This window comes from Rhamphochromis sp. 'chilingali', assembly GCF_963969265.1.
Source record: "Rhamphochromis sp. 'chilingali' genome assembly, chromosome: 12".
Taxonomy (NCBI): Eukaryota; Metazoa; Chordata; class Actinopteri; order Cichliformes; family Cichlidae; genus Rhamphochromis; species Rhamphochromis sp. 'chilingali'.
Window position 1 is genome coordinate 10049502 of NC_137939.1, and position 23551 is coordinate 10073052.

Consider the following 23551-nt stretch of genomic DNA (forward strand, 5'->3'; position numbering starts at 1 on the left):
CCCCTCCCGCGCACTGCGCTCTACCGGGGCGGAGTCGTGACGGCCCCAGCCCCTGGCTCGGACACCTGCAAGCAATCATCTCACTCACTTCTTAAGGCGGCTGCTGAGAGTGCTTCCTCGCTGGATTATTGTGTAACACTCGTCAGTGTCATCACCTATCTGAGCCGTTTTTCGAGTTTCTGTCGTGCCACTACTTACCTGCCTTTCCTCTCTGTGCCAGAATTCTCGCCAGCCTGAGGACCGCCGTTGGTGAGCTAAAGCCGGAGTCCGAGCTACCTGAGCTTCAGTGGATTTTGTACCTAGCCCTCTTCTTCCCGTGCCTGTGTTCCCCGGAGACCCTCTTCCTGTGCCCCCTCACCCGTATATGTTCGCACCTGGTGTCTGTGTGTGTAAATAAATCACGAACTTAAGTGACGGTCTGCCTCCGAGTCCCTCCTGAGCCTGACAGAATAATCCAGCCACCGCTATGGACTCAGCAGGCCCAGCCTCGGCAGCGACAGCCCCCATGTCTCTGGAGGAGCTTCTGCACCGACACGAACAAATGCTGGTGAAGCTCAGCGGAGACGTGGCGTCTCTAACGCAGGCCTTCGCCCAACGGATTCCGCTGGCCGAGGACCAGCCTCCCGCGGCCCCTCCCCAGGTAACGCACGCTCCTGCCGTCACTACAACAGCCACAGCTACCCAGGCTGCTAGCGCGGTAGCGTCAGTAGCCTCCGCGGTTTCGCTGGATAAGCTTTTGCCTTCACCTGAGGCTTTTTCTGGGGAGATGGGAAAATGTGCGGGATTTTTGTTGCAGTGTTCTATGCACTTTCAATTACTGCCCCATGTGTTTGTTTCTGACGGGGTTAAGATCGCTTACGTCACCCAGCTACTACGTGATCGAGCCCTGGCCTGGGCCCAGGCCCAGCTGCAGGCTTGCCCCGGAATGTCTTATGACGACTTCCTGTCGCGCTTCAAGTCGGTGTTTGATAAAGGCTCTAGTACGGAGGCAGCTGGCTATCGTGATTAATCTGAAGCAAGGTAGGCGAAGCATGGCTGACTTTTCTGTTGATTTCTGGACTCTAGCTGCACAGACCAAATGGGGACCTGAGGCCCTGAAGACCACTCTGTTAAATAATATCCGCGAAGAGCTCAAGGATGAGATAATGATGCGGGAGCTTCCTGCTTCTCTAAATGCTTTGATGTCCCTGTGTATTCAGGTGGATGATCGCCTGCGGGCGCGCCAGAGCTCACGAAGACAGCAGTTTCGCGAGCCCCTGGCTTTTCGGGAGCCCCAACCCGACGCACGGGAGGCTAGAGCTTTTGGAACTGAGGAGGAGGTACCCATGCAGCTGGGACGTTCTCGACTCACCCCTGCGGAGCGACAACGCCGGTTTTCCGCGGGTGAGTGTCTGTATTGCGGTCGCAAGGGGCATTACATCTCTGCCTGCCCGGCGCTGGCAAAAGGAGGCGCCCGCTAGTAATTGAGAGGGTACTGGTGGGCGACCTGTCCAGCAACAAGCCTCTTCCCCGTCTCTTGCTGCCTGCTAAACTCACCCTCCGGTCGTTGTCCCATTCCCTCTCTGTGTTAATTGACTCTGGTGCAGAACAGAATTTCATTGATGCGTCGCTAGTCTCCAAGCTCAGCATTGGCACACGACCACTGCCTCATCCTCTCCGCGTGTCCGCCCTGTCCGGTCACCGGTTGCCTGACATAACGCACGTCACCCTACCTGTCACACTCACTCTCTCCGGTAACCACGTTGAGAACGTTTGTTTCTGTGTGTTTAAGGCTCCAGTAACCCCGCTTGTACTAGGTTATCCATGGCTTTCACAACACAACCCACACATCGACTGGAGGAAGGAGCAAGTTATGGGGTGGGGTGTGGGCTGCCACATGACCTGCCTTCGGGCCGCCACGCCATCTGCTCCCTCTCCCCCCCCCCCCCCCCGGGAAGCCTTCAAAGTCACCAGAGCTGTCTTCGGTTCCTTCCGTCTATCATGACCTCGCAGCAGTTTTTAGTAAGGATGAGGCGGGCTCGCTTCCACCACACCGGCCCTATGACTGTGCCATTGATCTTCTCCCTGGGGCGCCTCTCCCCTCTGGCCGCCTCTACAGCCTCACACAGCCCGAAAGGGAAACCATGGAGAGATACGTCAACGACTCTCTGGCTGCTGGGTTAATTCGCCCGTCATCCTCCCCCGTGGGGGCAGGTTTCTTCTTTGTTGCAAAGAAAGACAAGACGCTCCGGCCATGTATTGATTACCGCGGCCTCAACAAGATCACAGTAAAGAACAAGTACCCTCTTCCCCTCCTTAATTCTGCTTTCGAACTACTCCAGGGGGCCACGGTGTTCAGCAAACTGGACCTGCGAAACGCTTACCACCTGGTGAGGATCCGGGAGGGAGATGAGTGGAAGACCGCTTTCAACACTCATATCGGACACTATGAGTATCTCGTCATGCCCTTTGGCTTAACCAATGCGCCCGCGGTCTTCCAGGCCCTTGTTAACGATGTTCTGAGGGATTTTATTAATCGATGTGCTTTTGTGTACCTTGATGATATTCTCATTTTCTCTAAGTCCCAGGCGGAGCACGAGAGTCACGTGAGGCAGGTCCTGCAGCGCCTCCTGGAGAACCGGTTGTTCGTGAAAACGGAGAAATGTGAATTTCACGTTGACACGGTGGCCTTCCTTGGCTATATCATCTCTCAGGGGGATCTCAAACCTGACCCCGAGAAGGTCCGGGCCGTGGTGGACTGGCCTCAACCGCCGAACCGCCAGCAACTCCGACGGTTCCTAGGATTCGCCAACTTCCACCGACGCTTCATAAAGGACTACAGTAAGATCGCCTCACCTCTCACTGCGCTTACCTCTCCCAAAGTTCCTTTTCAGTGGGACCTCTCTGCTCAGGAGGCCTTTTCCCTACTAAAGGAGAAGTTCACTACCGCCCCCATCCTCCGTCAGCCCAACCTCAGGCAACCGTTCGTGGTGGAGGTGGATGCTTCGGACTCTGGAGTGGGAGCAGTTCTGTCTCAACGATTTGAAGGTACGCTCCATCCCTGTGCATTCTTTTCTCGTCGTCTCTCACCCGCAGAACAGAACTACGGCATCGGTGATCGGGAGCTGCTAGCGGTCAAACTGGCCCTGGAGGAGTGGAGGCACTGGCTTGAGGGCGCGGAACACCCGTTCATCGTGTGGACCGACCATAAGAACCTTGAGTACATCCAGTCCGCCAAACGCCTAAATTCACGACAAGCCAGGTGGGCCCTCTTCTTCACAAGATTCAATTTCACCATCACTTACAGACCAGGGTCGCGCAACGTGAAGCCCGATGCACTCTCCCGTCAGTTTTCCAGTACGGAAGGAGACTCCGATCCAGAACCGATTCTTCCAGCTACCTGTGTTATTGGAGCTGTCACATGGGAGATCGAAGCTCTCGTGCGCGAGGCCCAGGATACTGACCCCGACCCGGGGACGGGCCCCCCTGGTCGGTTGTTTGTCCCTGCTGCTGTCCGACCTCAGGTACTCCACTGGGGCCACACTGCCCGGTTCACCTGTCATCCAGGAGCCCGCCGCACCATCACCTTCCTCCAGCGGTTTTTCTGGTGGCCCACCTTGGACAAGGACACCAGGGAGTACGTTATGGCGTGCACCACGTGTGCCCGGAACAAACGTCCCAACCGACCACCCGCCGGGCTTCTTCAACCACTCCCCACGCCAGGACGGCCATGGTCTCACATAGCGCTGGACTTCGTTACGGGGCTCCCACCGTCATCCGGTAACACCACCATCCTCACTATTGTTGACCGTTTTTCTACGTCGGCTCATTTCATCGCCCTCCCCAAGCTCCCTACAGCCCTGGAGACCGCCCAGCTGCTCACCACCCACGTCTTCCGGCTTCATGGCATTCCGATGGACATCGTTTCCGACCGGGGACCCCAATTTACCTCTCGGGTTTGGAAGGAGTTCTGCATGCAGATCGGCGCCGCAGTCAGTCTCTCTTCGGGCTTCCACCCTCAGAGCAATGGACAGGCCGAGCGTACCAACCAAGAGCTCGAAGCGGCACTCCGCTGTGTCGTCTCTCTCAACCAGGCCACTTGGAGCGAGCAGCTCCCCTGGATTGAGTACGCCCACAACTGCCTGACCTCTTCAGCCACTGGACTGTCGCCGTTCGAAGCCTCATTGGGCTACCAACCACCCCTGTTCCCGGCCGTGGAGGGTGAGCATGCCGTCCCATCGGTACAACATCATTTCCGCAGGTGCCGCCGGGCCTGGCGGTCCACCCGAGCCACTCTGCTGCGGATGGCGGAGCGCAATAAAGAGAGCGCTGACCGCCACCGGATCCCTGCGCCTGCCTATACAGTTGGGCAACAGGTATGGCTCTCCTCACGCTTTGTTCCCCTTCGTGCAGAGTCGAAGAAACTTTCCCCGGCTTTCATCGGTCCGTTCGAGATTGAGGCCCTGGTCAATCCGGTATCCGTCCGTCTGAAGCTGCCTCGCAATATGCGTATCCATAATGTTTTCCATGTCTCCCAGGTCAAGCCCGTGCTCTCCAGCCCGTTGTGCCCTCCTTCCGGGCCCCCTCCGCCCGCCCGGCTCGTGGATGGGCAGGAAGTGTTTAACATCACCCGCATTATGGACTCTCGGCGGCGGGGGCGGGGCGTCCAGTACCTGGTGGACTGGGAGGGCTACGGGCCAGAGGAACGTTCCTGGGTGCCCCGGTCGGCGGTTCTGGCTCCTGGTCTGCTCCGCGAGTTTCACCGGCGGCATCCGGGTAAGCCGGGTGGGTCGCCGAGGGGCTCCCGTTGAGGGGGGGGTACTGTCATGACCCTGTGCCTTCTCGGCTGACTCTGTATGGCTACAAGTGTTTTTGTTGTGCTGCATCTCTCTCTCTCCCCTGCACTGCGCTCTACCGGGGCGGAGTCATGACGGCTCCAGCCCCTGGCTCGGACACCTGCAAGCAATCATCTCACTCACTTCTTAAGGCGGCTGCTGAGAGTGCTTCCTCGCTGGATTATTGTGTAACACTCGTCAGTGTCATCACCTATCTGAACCTTTTTCTGAGTTTCTGTCGTGCCACTACTTACCTGCCTTTCCTCTCTGTGCCAGGATTCTCGCCAGCCTGAGGACCGCCGTTGGTGAGCTAAAGCCGGAGTCCGAGCTACCTGAGCTTCAGTGGATTTTGTACATAGCCCTCTTCTTCCCGTGCCTGTGCTTCCCGGAGACCCTCTTCCTGTGCCCCCTCACCTGTATATATTCGCACCTGGTGTCTGTGTGTGTAAATAAAACGTGAACTTTAGTGACGGTCTGACTCCGAGTCCCTCCTGAGCCTGACACATGGTCAGTGTTAAGCTTTATCAAACACAGCAGACATCTGTTTACATTTAAGCCGATGATGCTGATTACATTCACTCAGTTGGAAATGAGTTATGATAGCACACGTAATATTGGGTTATGTTTTGTTGAATTTAGTTTTGTAAATTTATTAACAGCAGACAGCACAGCCCCGCTGATCTGATCTGTATATTCAAGCTACCGAAGCTCAGAATAGGAATCATTGTAACTTGTTCCTAATTTATTCCCTTCTCCATGTAACTGATATTAAGTTCCCCTCTTTATATTCATTTTTTAGAGTAACACCAAGTTATCGATCTACAATGTAGGCAACAGCAAACAGAGTCAGGTTTTCAAAAATTCCCTCAGTTCTTCTCACCTTACATTCTAAAAAACAGATGTTCATAGTATGTGAATTCATTAGAAATAGATTTTAAGTTGAAATAACATTTGTAGTAAGAATTCACTGACAGCAAAACATGTGTGCCTCCACCATGACCGTTGATGTGGTATGTTTTCCACCCCTTTTATAGATGAACTAATTTACTAAGGATCTACTGAAGTTCTTGTTGTTGCTCTGTTAATGTCATGACCACAGTTCAGGGAGGACTGAAATGGGAGACTTTGGGGAAAACTTTAACAAGTTTATTTACAACAAGAAGATTCAAAAGAGCTTGGGGAAAAGGTTTCTGGTTAAAGTCCAGGGTCCAAATAAACAGGCAGTTTCACACTTCCTTGCATCATAGAATTTCTCTCTCAGACAATTTCTCTCTTACTCCAATCTCTAGAGTTTCTGCACAGAGGAAACAACGAGGTAAGAAACTCACAGGGGAAAAGCAGAGAAAACTTTCAAGCAAGGCAGCCAACTTTACTAAGGCTACGTTCACACTGCAGGCGAAAGCGCATCAAATCCGATTTTTTTGACCCTATGCGACCCATATCCGATCATGGTATGACAGTGTGAACGGTACAAATCCGATATTTTCAAATCCGATCTGGGTCACTTTTGTATGTGGTACTGAATCCGATACATATCCGATGTTTTAGAAAGCGACTGCTGTTTGAATGGTCATGTCGCATTAAATCCGTCTTTTACGTCACTGACACAAGACAGACGCTAATTATCAGCGTCGGAGAAGACATCGTGAACGCTTCCTGGCCATCCAGTGTAGATGTCAGTGAAACAGTTGGGAAGACAACGTGAACATGTTATTTGTACTGTATAATCTGCAGATTCTGACAGAAATCTGCAACTATCCTTTGAAGCACCGCTCCTCTCTAAAACAGCAATAAGGATCATTATTAGGTTATTTACATTATTATGTAAATAACAAAATAACTTAAAGCAAAAATTGGGAAACGTAAAATCCGAAGTCTTTATATTAAGGGCCATCAGTCAAACAATACTGTTTGCTCTGGGTCTAAACAGAGCGCGTTGTGTGTGACGTCTTCTTTTGCGCATGCGAGCCGCTTTGAGCGTTCACACTAGAGCACGTTTGCTGTCGCATTTTATTTGTAGTGTGAACAAGCAGACAAAAAAATCGGATTTGATCAAAAAATCGGAATTGAGCATTAAGACCTGCTGTGTGAACGTAGCTTAACACTTGTTAGCTCAATGATCCAGCAATGACTGGCAGGGTTCCATAACCTTAAGTGGTGACAGCTGATAAGAAGAGTTTGCAGGTGAGGTTATTACCTCCAAGTATGCAGAGGTGAAGGACAGAACCCAGGAAAAGTCCTGCCCCCGAAAAACACAAGGGGGAGGTTAAATCACAAAACATACTCACACACTCACAAAGACAGAGGAGTGGGAGAGAAAGAACAACAAGAGAAAAAGAGAGACCGTTTGAAAATGGCTAGGAAGCACAGGAGGACTGGGAGACCATGGCAGTTAAAAAGTGTTTGTTTGTTTTTGGGGTTTTTTAGGGTTTAAGTCTAATGATGGGCTTCTTCACTTGCCTCATCATCTTGTTGGATCTCTTATTGACTTCCAGTAAACAGCTAACAAATGCACCTTTGTTCAATATTTGGAACTGGCCTCTCTTGGCATTGAAACTCCTTGTCAATCAATTGTCCGATTACTTTAAAACGTGTGAGAATGGGGGAATATCTGTAAAGATTACTGCAAGTCTGGAATAGTTTTGTTAAACACTTTAAATTAAAGCTGAAAGTCTCCCACATTTTGATTATTTGGTTTTAAATCTTTTTGACCTATGTTTGATCCTACAGATCATTTTAAAAATGTATTTTAAAAAGATGGTAAACCAATGTTAATATTCTTTTTGATTTTGATTTTTTTTTCTTTATTTATTTTTTTGTTCAAAGAACAGAGTGTCTATTAGAGGAATAACAACTTTTACAGACCTGTAAATCATCCAGCTGACTGGGCTGGGACATCTTCCTGCTCAGATTTTAATGAAGTTAAGTGCCACAAATTGCACTTTCTGCAATGTCATCCTTGAAAGGAAACAAAGAGAACTGAGTAAAACTTGTAGAGGCCCCGACCCCAAAAGCCAATCTTTTTAGTTTCCCATCCACTGGATTTGATATTGACTTCACATCTGTATATTTTCAGAATATATGCAAAAGGTATCGGTTTTACCGCAAGATGGGCCACAAATACCTACTAGGATATATTTTTCATTACCTGTTAAACTGTTTAAAAGTGTACTTGAGGTACTCTTTAAATTTGATCATGACACAGGCTTCTCACACAGTTATATTAAGCACAGCGGTGAGAGGGGGAAAAAAAAACCTATTATGACTTGGTATTTGCAAAAATAAATTGCCTTGCTGTTAGATCCTGACCTTTACCTTCAGCTAATGGTGAAGAAGTGCTGCCTCACAATCTGATGCATTGCCCTAAATCACAATGTCACCGTAAACTCAGATTACAAAGTAGATTTTCACTCAACCTTATCTTTGCTTTAAGTATTGTTCAGCCATCTGGCATGCTAGGGTTACACCAGCCAGTTCTTCTTCTGTTTCGGCATGTATATGACAGATCCTATGATATAATCTCAGCTGCATCACTGGCTAAGAAACAAGAAAAGGACTGATGACCAAAATAAAACTTTGCTGTTTAAATCTGCGTTAAAGGAAAACTCAATTTATTTTTCAGTCTTTTTTTTTTTTTTTTTTACAAGACACACATGGAAAAAAATCTGAATTTCTAGAACTTGAATAGATTTTAAATTCTTCAAGTTTATTCTTCACTAGATAAAGGTTTGATGTGCCCCATTTGCACATATGCGCTTATTCTTAGCTGTGGCAGTAAAACCTGAAAAAGTCCAAAGTAGAGCATCGATAGTGAAAGTTCACCTGCAAAGTGAAAGCTGTCTCACTGTTGCAGCGAACCTGTTTTAAAATGCACAACTTTTACTTTGAACACAAACTGTCTCTGTTTCTGTTTTGTGTTGCCATTGTTACAATTTTCTCTATCACTCGACAACTAGTTAGAAAGTTTTTGCAGACAAGTCACCGTCCTCCATTTAAGTGCTAAACAACTGCTGTAATCTGCCAGCAGTTTCACACAGACTGCCGACAACGTCCAGCAATCATTTGACAATGATGCGAGGAATTCAAATAAAACCAGAGGTCTCTAGTTCTGTGTGACGGCTATCTCTAAGGAATCGACATTATCAAGAAAAAAAGTCACTCTTTATATTGCTAGAAATTATTTATTGTCCAAGCTGTATTTTTTTTGCATTTGTTTAATTAGTAAAGCAGGTACTGTGTTTAAAAAAAGTGAACTTTTGCTTCAATTCAAAAAGCAATACTTGTAGGTTTAATGTTTAATGTAAATTATATTTTATTGGTTAATTCAATCACTAAACAATACAGTATTTAAGTTACTTATTTTGAAAATGTGAAATGCCAAATTGAAGAATAACATACCTTCAGTATACTCCATATTTCTATTCAGTCATATGATCTATGATTCAGTATGATATACAACAGAAAAATATAAAATAAAGAAATATGTCATGAAATATAAAACAAATAGTACAAAAAAGTAACATCAGAGACTACAGGCCTGTTTGTTAAAGCAGGTAAAGTCTGATATTGATTCAAAAGATCAAGTAAAGTAGGCTCAACCATTCGATTAGTTGTCAAGCCTCACAGCTTTATTTCCAGGACCCTCAATCTAAATTGCCACTGAAACACTCAGATCAGCTGTCTGCCTTGTGGTAGGATTGTGCTAGTCACCTGGATCAGTACCAGTTCAAACACATGTACTTAAAGAGTGCACTCTGACTTGCCCAGCAGTGACAGATCAGAGAGCATAGTGGTAAACTTAAGTATGTCTCAAGCAGAAAATCCCTAATGCCTATTACAACCTTATTTTGACTAGAAAACGATACCCTCATAAGAATTACCGTCCATTAAATGTCCCCGAGTCAAACTGGTTCCAAGAGAGGAGCCAGATGAAGAGTGATTCAAAAAAATCTAAATGGCTCAGACAAATAGAAGCTATAGTAACTCACAGGGAAGCAGATAACCTGGACCCCCTCCTCGATAGCTTTGGCCTTGAGCCAGCTGCTTGACTGGGAACACCCTGAGTTAATAACATGGTTCCATTGCTCTGTGGGCCCACCTTCCTTAGTGACAGGTATTTCAGCTGAGTGCTGTGCCAAAAAGCATGGGTGCTGCCAACCTCGTGCATCTCAAACTGGTTTTTGGAAGATGGAATAGCGCCTTTCTGGTAGGGAAGAAAGCAGAGCTTGTGTGGAAGGTTTAGTGGTACCAGCTAGACACAGTTGGACTCATCTCACTGATTAGCAAAGGTTCTGGAACCATATCCTGCAGAGGTGCTGGATTCCCTTTGTAGTGCATCCCATCATGAGAGCTACTAGATATGCTTGACACAAAGCCCTGGCTGAGTAACTGTGCTTTTGAAGTTTTAATGATGCAAAGATTCCAGTGACACTTAAAGTATTAGGGAACAACTTTATTAGGTGACCAACGTGTCATGGCTTGTGGCCTTCATCAGGGTCATTTTGAAGTTTTCCCCAGAGTGAAAGGGTCACCTTTGTGTAACTCGAAGAAGCTAAGGCTGTGACAGCTGTGACCACTATCTGTGCTTATGCATAGAGTTACTGCAGAAAATACCAAACCTTCTTTATGGTGGAATGTTTGAAATGATGCCGAATGAGAATTCCATAATTCTTCTCAGAGACTTTAAGGCTCATGTGGGGAATAAAATAGTTGTTGATTGGGAGGAACTGCCCACTTCAACTGAGCCAGAGTTGTTGTTGATTTTGTCATTGCACATGGACATGCTGGTCATGGATTGTCCATAGCGATGTCTGAGCAGAAGATCGATAAGTGCATTTGGTACCAGAGCCCCTTAGGCAAAAGGTCAATGATCAGCTGCAGTTGTATGTCTTGGCAACCCGTTCTCACTCCCAAAGCGTAACATTTTACGCTAGGTGACAAATCGTCACCATATTACGTTTTCGGCTACCCACCACGTTCCTAAATGACGACCTCGGAAAAAGAGGAAATATGAGAACCGTCTGGACTGAACCTACACATGTTCGCTCTTTTTCTTCAAATCGCGTAGAAACACGCTATTTAACATCATTAAAGTCCTGGTTAAGGTCAGGAATAAGGTTATGGTCAGGGCTAGGGATAAGGTTAGGTTTAGGGCTGGAATACAGGGCTGGAACGTCTACTCCCGCGGGAGCGTCATTGCACTGGATTCCAGCCATAACCCGCCGCGTACCATAAGAACGCCGAAGGTCTCCTTTCGCGTTCCTCAGGAACGCCGCGGGACGTGACAAAACGTCGACATGTTACGCCTCGGGAGTGAGAACGCTCTGGTCTTGGACACCCAGTGGAAGAGAGGAAGGGGGTGAGCTGCCAATTGATCACCACATAGTCTGATCTGATATGAGCCCACTCTACCATAACTGGCTGAAAAAACAAATCCTTTTCCTTTGGGTATTTTAAGCCATTGTGTTTATAGTGAATTATATTTTTGTTGCAATTAAAGATGCAGTTTATAGTGTTGTGGCTGCTGAACTCTACCTAGTAGGGGTGCAACGATATTCGTATCGATATTGAACCGTTCGATACAGTGCTTTCGGTTCGGTACGCATATGTATCGAACAATACAACATTTGTAATTTATTTTATCAACTTTCCTTCTGACGATGCTGTCTGTGTTGAGCGCTCAGTGAATCTGTGTTCGACTACTCCGCCTAGGCTGCACTGTCGAGCGCAGATCCACTGAGCGCTCAACACAGACAGCATAGTCAGGAGGAAGAGCGTAGGGCAAGCTAGCGAGACAGAAGTTAAGCTCTCCTTGCAAGATGGACCTCCCCCACCCTCATTCAGATCTGGCGTTTGGAATTATTTTGGTTTTCATGTGACGTATGACCCTGAAGGTAAGCGAGTCATGGACTAAAGTAAAACAGTATGTTGGATGTGCCATGCAATGCTTAATTACATTGGTGTGAACTAGTGTGTTAGCGCAGTTAGCTCGTTAATGGTGTTGGCCGTCTAGCCCCATGCACGGGGCGATCGGCGGTAGCTCGTTAACGGAGATTTGCCGTGTTGTGGCGTTAAGGTCATTTCAACGAGATTAACCTGAAAGCACTAGTGGGAACACAACGAATATGACTGCACATTTACGCCGACATCATCCTAGTGCAAAGACAAAAACAACAAGCATGCTACTAACTTTAGCCGAGTCATTTAGACAGCTGTTAGCACGTGATTCTCCTTATGCTGCTGAGAATATAGCCCAGAAGAAGCGGATAGTATAGCTTTTATTTTGGAAAGAGACATTTCTCTGTAATAAACTCTCTTTTCCAAAGATGAGTGATTCCTCAATCAGATACAGGGCTTGCAAAATCGCTAGCCCGACGTCCCGGAGCTAGCGATCTTTCCAGTCGGGCTACAAAAATCTCTCTGCCCTGCCCGTCGGGCTATTGTAGGAAAAATATATGTCAATGCTTTTGCATTCTTTCAGAAATGTAGCTGGGTAATTATGTCATTGGCATCGGTGAGCCACTGTCAATATGTGACATATTGAAATCGCGTTTGAATTTGCGCTTGTTTTTTTGCTTTCACTTTGCAATCGTGCGAACTGTGTATAGAGAGCGACAGCACTGATCTGTGAGTGATGATAATTTGTGCACCAATTCCTCTGACATCGTCTTATTAATCGTTAGCTTACTATGCAAACATGACAAGTGAAATCTCCCGCAGCTTAAACATGTGAGAGGTTGATCGCGCAGAGAATCGCTGAGCTTATGTGAGTCCGTGTGTAAAAGTAGCAGTATATATATTTCAGTTCTGCTGAGCCAAATAAGACAGGTCGGGGTGAAGAAGTGACAGCCAAAGAAAAGCTTACCACAAAACGGAGAAGTTATGACAAATGAGACTATAAGGCAAAAAGAAAGTGCAGCTTTATGGTTTCATGGACAAAAGAATTTCTGTGGCTGCAATATGACGAGCTAAATAACCAGGGGTGCACATAAGTGGTCTGCAGGTGCGCATTCGCTGTCAAAATAAAAAACGCGCACAAGGGTTAGGGTTAAATTTAAAAACTGTACTTTTGAGTTAAAATATATATTTATAATTTTAATAAATGACAAATTAAAAAGGCATGAACATTTTTTTGTATCGAAAAAATATCGAACCGTGACACCAAAGTATCGAACCGAACCGAACCGTGAATTTTGTGTATCGTTGCACCCCTACTACCCAGCTCCTTTCTGTAATAGCGAGGTGTGCTCCGTGCCACGGACCCGTGAGTCATTTGGTACTGGGCCGCGAGAGTTGAGACTCGGTTGTGAAATGTATGGTTTTCAGGGTTTTTATCGGTTTTCAGCGTTATTTTGTTATCGTTTTTTTCGTTAACTCGGTTTTCCTGGGTCTTTTCACGTGTGTTATGAATAAATCTTCTTTTTTTCGGTACCGGTACTAGTTTTATTTTGTTGTATTTATCCGCGACACCTTAAAGGCCGGTCCGTGAAAATATTGTTGGGCACAAACCGGTCTGTGGCGCAAAAAATGTTGGGGACCGCTGCTATATAGCACCATCAAGACTACTGGAAGAACGCTGTGTGGAACCAGTGAGTGAATGCAGTAGACCATTATATTATGTCATTTCAGCAATGTGGGATTATTCGGGAAATTCATTTATTGATTTACTAAAAATGAATAATCTCACTGAAAGCAAAATCTTTCATTTAAAATATGTGTTAATGATGACCCCTGTTTTAAAGAGCTGAATTTGTTATTTTTTTTGGTCTTTGCTTTAATAACAGTTGTAATCTTTTAGTTACATTTGTGTCTATTTTTTTTCTCATAACAAAGTTAGATTTTTGCAAAGGAAAGCTTAATATGTCTTATTAAAACCTGATGTTTCACTGTTTTAACTCTTTTTCTTTTACTTTAACTGGTAGACCATTAAAAAATATATGATCATGAACATTTTTTTATTTTCTGTTGCAAATGTATTTACATATTCATTTATGGATTGACCCCAAACGAGTCAGTCTGCCCTCTAGAATTTTTATTGCGCCACCAAATAATTAAAAGGATGTTTTCTTTCAAGAGAAAGGGGATCTTTTAGCACACAAAAACAGAATGTGAATTCATCAGTTCACTTGCTTTGAAAACTCCAGCGAAAGCTGTGTTTGTCAACACAATGCTTTTGTGTAAGTGGTAAAACTATTTAGTTATACATAATTTCTATAAGGCAATTCTATCAGCAAAGTCATTTATCCATATATATGTAAAGAATTGCACCAATAGCCAAACAGTCTAAATAGTTTCACTCCAAACTTGGTGATCTAACTTGCAGACAGTATCAGATAGTGCTAATTCAGACACATAAACTGTCCCCATTTATTGGAGAAGAATGACCTATGTTGACACTAGAACTCCGACACATTAATGGGAGAAGATGGATAGCATAAGGGCATGGTAAAAGGTCACAGTAAGCAAGTCCTGACTTTACAGAAAACAAACACCCTGGATGACACTACAGACTTTCCTTAGTAATGTTATACTGATATTAGAGCCATACAAGTGGAATTGTGAGAAATGGCCCAACAGCGAGATGTCTTTGGTAAAGTTTAGACAGGAGTTTTGTAAAGTTTAGACAAGTTTCTAAGAAAGTTGGACATGAGGTGGATCATCTCGGCATTTCTGTGCTATATGTACAGATAAATAAGGAACAAGTCCTACTATAATGCAGATTTCAAGCTGCAACTTGGATAACTTGCATGCAGGAAAGAGAGGTACTGCATTTCCTGTATACATGTTGGAAAGGTCACTTTGTGGGTGGAAAGAGAAAATCATCTATATGCATATGCCATCAGACCAATGAATCCGGAATCTCGCCAGTTGGCCAGTCAGTCTCGATCAGCAAAAAGCAAATGAAAATGGGAAGCGAGAGAGAAATTTACTCAGTCACTCTGACAAAAACAAAGAACCTAAGATGCATAATTAGGCTGCAGTCCAGGCTGTGAGCAGGAATATGCCAGTTGGCAAACTAGGCACTTAGGCTCCTGCTGGGATGTCTAGCAGGGAAGCTGGGTCTGCAAAGACCAGAAACAACAGGCACTGTGGTGACATTTCCTGAAAACGCTGCACTATAACCTGATTTGTAGATATAACTTCATAACTTCACCTCACCTCCAAGTACCCACAAAAGCTTCCCAGCAAATATTTTGACAGTAAACAGATGTTGATTCAGCAGTGTACCCCCACTGCTGAGCACTGCTGTAAATACAGCAATATAATAAAGGCTAAGACATCTGTCAGCCTCAGCAGCTGTACCGGTCATTCTGTTTTTAATGGAAATCGGGAACATCTTTTACAGCTTGTTTCTGAAGCTATTACTGTGTTTATTTCTGCTCAAAGCACATTATTATTATGTCAACATAAGAGAAAAGCTCAGCAGACTATTATTTATACATGAAACCAGGTTAAATCAGTTCTACATTGTTACATATGTGTAGTGCAGTATACTACATGTCAAAAAACGGGGCTATCAAAAGAATAACAGCAAAGATCAAAATATCTGGATTGATCAATCAATTAAAACTGTTAATCTCTTTTAATAAAAATCTTTATTAACACAATGTGACCTGACCAGTAGAAAGACTGCTTTATTCTGATTACTTGAGAGCATCAGTAGTTCACTCATATATGCTGGAGCTAAGCTGGGTTAGGCTTTAAAAGTAATTATAAAGAAATCATTTGTGAATTTGATGTTAAGCACATGTTGAAAAGCTGGACCAGGATAAAAGGCGTTTGACTTTCACAGGCAGATTGCCACAGGTTAAGAAGAAAGGACACACAATGAATGATTTGTTCCATCTGTTGCTGTAGTTTAAGAGTGTGGCATTACTAAATAAATGACTTTACATAGCTATTGTGATCAATCCAGTTTCAAAAAAACCCTTGAGTTCCATCATCAAGTGCTAATTTATCAATAATGAGACGAAAATGAGATTTAATAAAAACATACAAAAGTAAGTCTTTCACAAATGATCACAAATGTTACATTTTCTGGAATACAACTGAAGTGTTGCCCCACATGACCTGGCTTTTGCTGTTTATGCCACATAATGACAAAACTATCTTGGTATTTATATGCTGCTATGAGTTGGATTTCACACCTACATAGGCCTTTAGGACAATCTGAGCTACTCAGTGTGGTCGAAAGATGATGGAAGTTAAAAGTTATCCAAAGTCCTTGGTACTTTAGACTAAATGGGGCAATACAGGCACGGCGCTAAATGCACAAGGCAATGGAGCTGCCTAAAGTGCTCAACACATTGTTAGCCCGTTCATATTTGAACTGCAAAACTGTAAGTGCTGTTCACATTTGTAGAATCATACAGGAAGTCATAAACATTTTCATTTGGTGCCACACACATAGAAATAAGGAGTTCAAAAGTACCCCAAAGTGGTGCTTAGATAGACAATAACATTAAATGGTCTCAGTTCAGTAGGGATTTTGACTGCTACTTTAAAAACCATATACTTAAAAGTAATGATCAGAGTCACAGCCTCATGAAACTCTCACATGGCCAAATTCAGGCCAAGCTAGTTCATTCCAGATTGGAATCATTACTACAACCTGTTTTGAATAATATCTGACTAATGCACAAACGGTGCAGTTTGTGTCGACGGCAGGGTATGGTACAAAGAGAGAGCAAGTATTGCTTTAGGGGTGAGCGGAAACTGGGAAATGAATGCATCCATCAAAATGTTGGGATTGGTTATGAGTCCCAAAGGACAAATGAAACCCACAATGGAAAGTTAGAACAAGAAGGCACACAACCACACAATAACACTACAGTGTACAGCAAACGATCAGATACCTTTGATAAAGATGGCAATCTCCAAAGACTCCTCAGGCCATGACAAAGAGTTCTTGTTCAATACAGGAAAACAGAAATCAGGGAAGGAAGGAAGTGAGGGAGGTAATAGAACAATAAACCTTGTCGGCAAAGAAGAACAACTAAGCAATAAAGCAACTTTTAGAAAGTAGTAAATGCTAATGACATGATTTAACATCCTCCAAAATTCCCAAGGCTCTGCATATAGCAATTTGCATTTGAGCCTTGATTTATGTGAGAAAATCGTGACGTGGGTTGTTATTGCTACAGTTAACCTGTGCAATATATTTTTGGGTTTTGCTGTACAATGTGGGGCTATCTCATATGTTGTAGGTCTCAAAGGAACTTTTATGATTCTCTTGGAGATTATGTATCGGAATTTCAGGAGCAGGACCACGCCTCCAAACACTCTCCTTCCGGCTCTCATCTATATAGGTTCTCCCAGTTCTGTAAGCTGTGATTCTCGTTTACATGCCCCCTTCCTCCCCTTTTCGATTCTTTAACTTCTTCACTTCTGTTTAGTACATAAGGACTTGCCAGACCTGGGAACCGTTGCCAGTCCCCTCGAGGCCTTCCCCAAATCGCAGCTAAATTCATGCCCAAGCATTCACCCTTACCTACTAAAACGCTGTCAAACATAAAATGAGAACACGGGCCCAGCTAGTGAATTTAAAATTCTGAATTTTTGTTCAACGATTGTGTCAGAAACTTTTGAGTGCGGATATATGTGGTCTTAATTTAAATTTCAGATTATAAATTAAATGAGTGACTATAAATTGTGGACATTTACATTGCTTGCAACACAAAGGAGACCATTCGCAGTTACTTTAAAGCTGACATTCACATTTAGTTATTTTATGCACACTAGGTGTGGGTGTTGGTGGTGATGATTGTGAATGGGTGCAGTATCAGCTTCCACAGCACCCTTGCTCTAATGAGTTGAAGTGTAACATATAAACATTCAAGAATAGTGCATCCATTCTCCAGTACTTTCATGGCTCTAGATTTCATTGCAACCTATTGAAAATAAAGTAAACATGCTTACTTAATCCTGTCCCAACTTAACTATTCTGGACAGTTGGAGCATCTGAATAGATTGGCATAAGATTCATCAGGGACTATATTTTCTCTCTCTCTCTCTCTCTCTCTCTCTCTCTCTCTCTCTCTCTCTCTCACACACACACACACACACTCACACGCACACACACACACACACGCACGCACGCACGCACGCACGCACACACAAGCACACACAGGCATCAGAGGACACCACATATTCTCTTTGACTTTGCTATTTCTTGCTGGTAGTTGTGGGAGGGAGAGAGGGAGGGGTGACAGGTTCTCTGACCAGCCGAGCTTTGCCTGCTATAATTGGAGTTCAGGAGGTAGTGGAGGCTGCTGGGTATAATTGGACGGCAGCCAGGAACTTGTGTGGATGGCTGTCTAAGCTTCACTCTCCTTTTCACAGGCTATCTCAATTACTCCCTTGGTACAAGGCTCTTCACCACAGGCGCACTGACACACCAACCTCAATTTCTTTCCAAAATGTGTGTGTTTGTTGTTTGTAGGGGGCATTTGTGGGGAGGGGTTTAATGAGCCACAGTTAGCATTGGGAGCACGGGGAATGTGCTGGGAGGACAGCTAGTTTGACTGAATCATATGCAAGGAGATGGACAATTCAGTCATTGGGGCAGAAGAATCTTAACTTTTTAAAAGCATATAGCGCTTGGATACACAGGTTCCCCAATGCAATACTCTCCTGCAATGCTTCTGTCGAAAGAGTTAATAACAGTGACTCAAGTGAAGAGACACACAGTGTATATGCAAGACATATACAATGTGCACTTCACATTTGTTGAATGTACCTCACAACAATCATCAACATATCATGATATTATTTATTTAACAAGAAATAAGTTGAAATGCAGAAGCAGGGCGCGAAAAGTAAGTACGCCCTTACTGCTTCCACAGAAATTAAAAGGTTAATTAGCAGCCAGGTAATGCTAACACCTTAATGCAATGTAGAAAACCCATCAGCAGTGATCTTTGAGAAGTAATTGTTGTTGCGCAGGCCTCAGCTTGCACATTAAAGATCATGCCAGTGTAATTAGAAAAAGACTGAACAAGTATAGCTTGTTTGGAAACATCGCCATGAGAAAGCCTATTCTCTCTAAACAGAACATGGCAGCATGCCTTGGCCTCTGTAAAATTGCCTCTGTGCTTTGGACAGATGAAACCAAAGTGGCAATATCTGGAATAATACACAGTGCCATGTTTGGTGAAAAGCAAATACAGCATATAAAAAAAACACCACACACTGTATCAACTATGAAGGAGGGGTGATGATTTGGGCTGGTTTTGCAGCCACAGGACCCGGGCAGCTTGCAGTCATTGAGTTGACTGCCCCTGTATATCAAAGGGTACTAGTGTCAAATGAAAGGCCATCTATGCAACAGTTTAAGCTTGTCCAAAAGTGGATCGTGCTACAGTGCAATGATCTCAAGCACAGCAGCAAATCTACAACAGAAAGCCTGAAAAGAAAAATCAAGTTGGGACAATGGCCCAGTAATAGTCCACACCTCATCCCATCAAAATGCTGTGGTTGGATCGTAACAGAAACAGTTACAAACCCAATGAAATCAAGCAATATTGTAAAGAAGAGTCAGCCAAAATTCCCCAATGATGTGCGAGACTAATGTCATAAAGAAAGTTGTTAATTCTAGTTATTGATGCCAAAGGAAGTTCTACAGAAAACCAAGCTATTAAATCATGAGGTGCACTAAGTTTTCCACATACTGTTTCTGTTTCCATCAGATGTTGTTCATATCAAGTTGGATTTATTATTTAAAATCTGGTAAAGGCTAGATTTTTATTTTTTTTTACTGTCTGAATAAGTAAACGTTAGAACTGACAAATGATGTGCTTTTCTTTTCCAGGACTCGTGCTGCTTTTTAATACAACAGTCTCATTCTAGTACAACCTGTGAACCTTTATCTATTTTCATTATTTGTGATTACTTGTGATTTCAACCTTGTGCAAATCTGGAAAAAAAATTCTATTGCTAATCAACATCGAAACCACAGTGTGTTTTTTTTTTTGCCATTCTTTTTGTTTTCTATGCACCTTTGTTCTTCTTTTTATTGAGAATTATGAAGGCTCAAAGGGCAAGCTCATTTTCTTCAAATGAGTGAAAATTAGATTACATGCATAGCTTAATAGTTCTTGTGTGGCAGCCTTTAAATAACAGTGGGTCAACGGGTAGCAATCAGAAACTTTCAAATCAATATTAGCAATCATATCTACAAATATTATAACAAGTAATACAAATCCCTTAGAAATGGAAGCAATGACTGCATTTGTAACAGTAGTGATAATTATGTGAAAAGCTTTCAGATCAAACAGGACTGATGATCTTGTAGTTTAATTAGCTGCTTTAGTCAAAAGTATTACTATAATCCTAAATCTTTTCAATGAATATGCTTTTTTTTTTAAACCCACGCAGTAGCTTTTCCTCACTTATCTCTATCTGAGATCTCTCTTTTGCAGCTCTCTCTGTTTGCCTTGAAAACCTTTACCAAGAATAACCGAATTCCGAAAGTTAAGTCTTCTTACAGCCTCTTAGAATTTAGGTTATGTTCTGGTAAAATTCCTGGCAGGTTCATTAGAAATTAGGTGAGATTGCCTTGGATGTTCTTCAGTCTAATTTCACTCATTTCATTTCAAATTCATTGTTAGAACAGCAATGAACTGAAAGCAATGAAAGTTTGTACATTATCCCTCTCCCATTCCAAAATTAAGCAAAGGAATCTAATTGAAAATCATCTCTAACACAAGAAAACATGCGCAAACATGCGTGTTTTCTCAAAACATTGTCACAATTAATCATTGTCAGCAGATTAGATGTGTGACCCTCACATCTTTAGACATCTGACAATGAGGTGGCTAAATAACTGAAGCTTGTTATGAGCTAACATTATGTCAGCTAATGTTGGGTTTGATCGTCTTAAAAATTATACTATCCCTGATTTTGATTACATTTTCACATCATACAAGACTTTTTTCTTAAGTGTCTAAATCAACACAACATTAGATCCATATATCCAAAGACAGTTTCACTAGCAATCGCTCACAGAAGCTAAAAGTGTCTAACAACAGCTAAAAGTGACAAAAACAGGTGAGCTTACCAAGAGAAAGGTTCAGGATTGTTGCTATACAAAGTAGCCTCTCGCTTTCATTGTGGGATACAATGTAAAATTAATGTTTTTGATATCTGTAGGTTAATAAGGAAAAATGACCAAGCTCAGTGCTGCAGTTTCTATAATTTGATGAGAGGAATTGTCTAGGGTCAGAACAATTATCATTATATTATATATTGTATGGTTAAAGTGGGTTAAGTTGGCCTTGTATCTCTGTGTCACTCCCAGCTGTCAAAAAAAAAATATGGGGGGGCTATTAAGCAGAGACCATGTGGCTCAGCCTGGGGGAGGCGGGAGTTACTGTGATATTACGGTTTCACTTCAGTCCTCTTTTTCCCCACTTTCTGCTCTATTTATGCTTAGGTCAAAAAGGCTAACAGGCTCAAATGTTGGCTCGTTATTATCGATGAAAAAAGATTTAAAGGGTTTTCACTGTGGTGGTTTATGCACAATTTCAAGTATATGAATGTGTATGGAACATCTTTAGAAGCGATCAGGATATTTTGTATAATTCCTTACTGAAAAGATGATAAATTATTTATTTAAAGTGTAATGTATAGGATTGATGTTTTTTTTTTTTTAAAAAAAGATGATGATCTAAATTCAAATTATAGAACACAAAAGATTTATTGATGTGCAAATACAAGAGTCTTTGGTTCAGTAAATACACTCTGATTACACCATAAGACTTGTGCCATGCTGATGATATGTTAATTCAGCTAAGTTTCCTTTTACTAATGAAATAGTTTCTCTGAATATTAATAAGAGTTTACATTAACAATAACATTCACTTTTCAATGCTATTTTAACTAACTAATCAGTTAAAGACAACCTTTGATTAAGGGTTATTGGGAAATGTACTCAGCTGATCATGTAATGGGCAAACATTGTTAATGAACAATTGGCCTTACAGCAAAATGATCAGGATACAGTTACATAGGAAATGCAGCTTTAACTGAAATATGCTTAATTTTGTGAAAAACACACTAAGAATAGTGTCTTTCTTCTAGTTCACAGGATTAACTCAACTACAGAATGCTAACCACGTTAGGCTTGAAAAATGTGCTGTGCTAGCATTATTGCTAGCTTACACAATCTCTACTCAAAATATAGAAAATAGTGATGGGAATTCCCGCTCTTTTTACTGAACCGACTCTTCAGGTTGTTTTGTTACTTTAATTTATTATTAACAATAATATAAAATTATGCACAAAAGGAATTACTAATGTAAAAAAAAAAGTGGTTTTATTTATGTGTTTATATATAAATATATGTGGTGGCCCCTAGAGACAAAACACATGCAAACTCCAAAAAGCACGTCCAAACTCCAAAACACATTTCTGCCCAGCGCAAAGCACAAGGCTCGCATCCGGAGTGAAGCGGAAAAAAAGTGCTAGAGAGAGGGTGAGAGAAGGGAAAAAAAAACAAAAAAAAACACGGCTCGCGATAAGGAACCGGCTCGCGTCGTTCACGTCAAAGATCCGGCTCTAAGAGCCATTTCGTTCGTGACCGACACATCACTAATAGAAAAAACATGAGAAGCTGAGAAGCTGTCTCTCAGTTCTGTTCACAGCATCAAGCAAATTCTTGGGCCCAGATGAGCTATGTGCCAATGAGAGCAAAAACTATTCCTTCATTTGGAAGATACCTTTTCACTCCCCCCCCCCCCCTTCCCTTCTTCAATACCACTTGCAACTTTCACAATAAAATGTCAGACTTCACAAGACTGCAATCTACTGATATCTAGAGATTACAGCTTTACATGCTGCAACTTTAAATGTTCAGTTTATCAGATTTCACATTCACACTGTCCTTACTTTTGAAAATAATCTTTCATCCCCCTGTACTGACCTGTCTTTCTTACATCTTTCCCCATATCTATTAGTGTTACATATCATACTTTCTTCTTTCTCCCAGGGAAATACAGCATTGAGTTTGGCTAGCAGACACATTTTGTGAGAAACTCATGAGAAACAGTTTGAGTGTTTGGTGATATTTTGAGGCACTTGAAAATTTGCATTTGAAAATTATCTGCTAATAAAACTTTATGTCATTTATTCTTGCTTTTCTTCTGTGGTGCTAGCAAGATGCTGAAGTACTGCAACCAGCTTTATTTATATCTGCACCATGAACACATAACATGGATGAGAAGAAAAAGACAGTGACTGAGATGGTATTATTTTCGTTGTTTTCTTATAATGACATAAGTAACTCCATGCCCTCAAAAACAGATTAATTTATCAATTAGGGGCATTACTCTACCTTCATCCATCCATCCCTTTTCTTCTGCTTACCCACTTCAGGCTCATGGGGGAACTGGAGCTTTTCCCACAGTGAGCCTCTCCAGTGCCTTGGAAAGATCCACATAGGAATCACTAATTCCCGAAAATGTGGTCTTCTTAATTAAGGCTTCTTATTTCTTAGGTTATATTTATAATGACCAAGTTTTTCTCACAGACTTGTTCTTTGAGCAGGTTGCTTATTCTAACAGCTAGGGCCACTAACTCTTCAAAAGACGCTAGTTCATTTTTAAGTTAGTTAGTTAAAGAATCATAGAAAGTCCATCTTATCACTTTTGAAGCCTCTCAACTGCAAAGACACAAAACTCAATTGAGATTTTGGACTCAGATTTATTGCCTTGACAAACAGTCATCTACTTTTTATCTTT

General features: G+C 42.9%; 1 protein-coding gene across 2 annotated transcripts; it reads left to right on the forward strand.

The window, feature by feature from the left end:
* The first annotated feature begins 382 nt into the window (after positions 1-382).
* Positions 383-5309, forward strand: LOC308407633 (uncharacterized protein). 2 transcript variants are annotated; one of them, XR_013973703.1, is made up of 3 exons: positions 383-640; positions 4518-5011; positions 5091-5309. XR_013973703.1 is itself a non-coding variant. In XM_080899423.1 (3 exons), exons 1-3 carry the CDS (start codon positions 467-469, stop codon positions 5105-5107), a joined length of 429 nt encoding a protein of 142 aa, XP_080755549.1. In that variant the 5' UTR covers positions 383-466; the 3' UTR covers positions 5108-5309. The 2 variants fall into 2 exon arrangements, 1 of the variants encoding a protein (XP_080755549.1); XM_080899423.1 differs by having other exon boundaries at positions 4518-4755.
* Positions 5310-23551: the final 18242 nt, after the last annotated feature.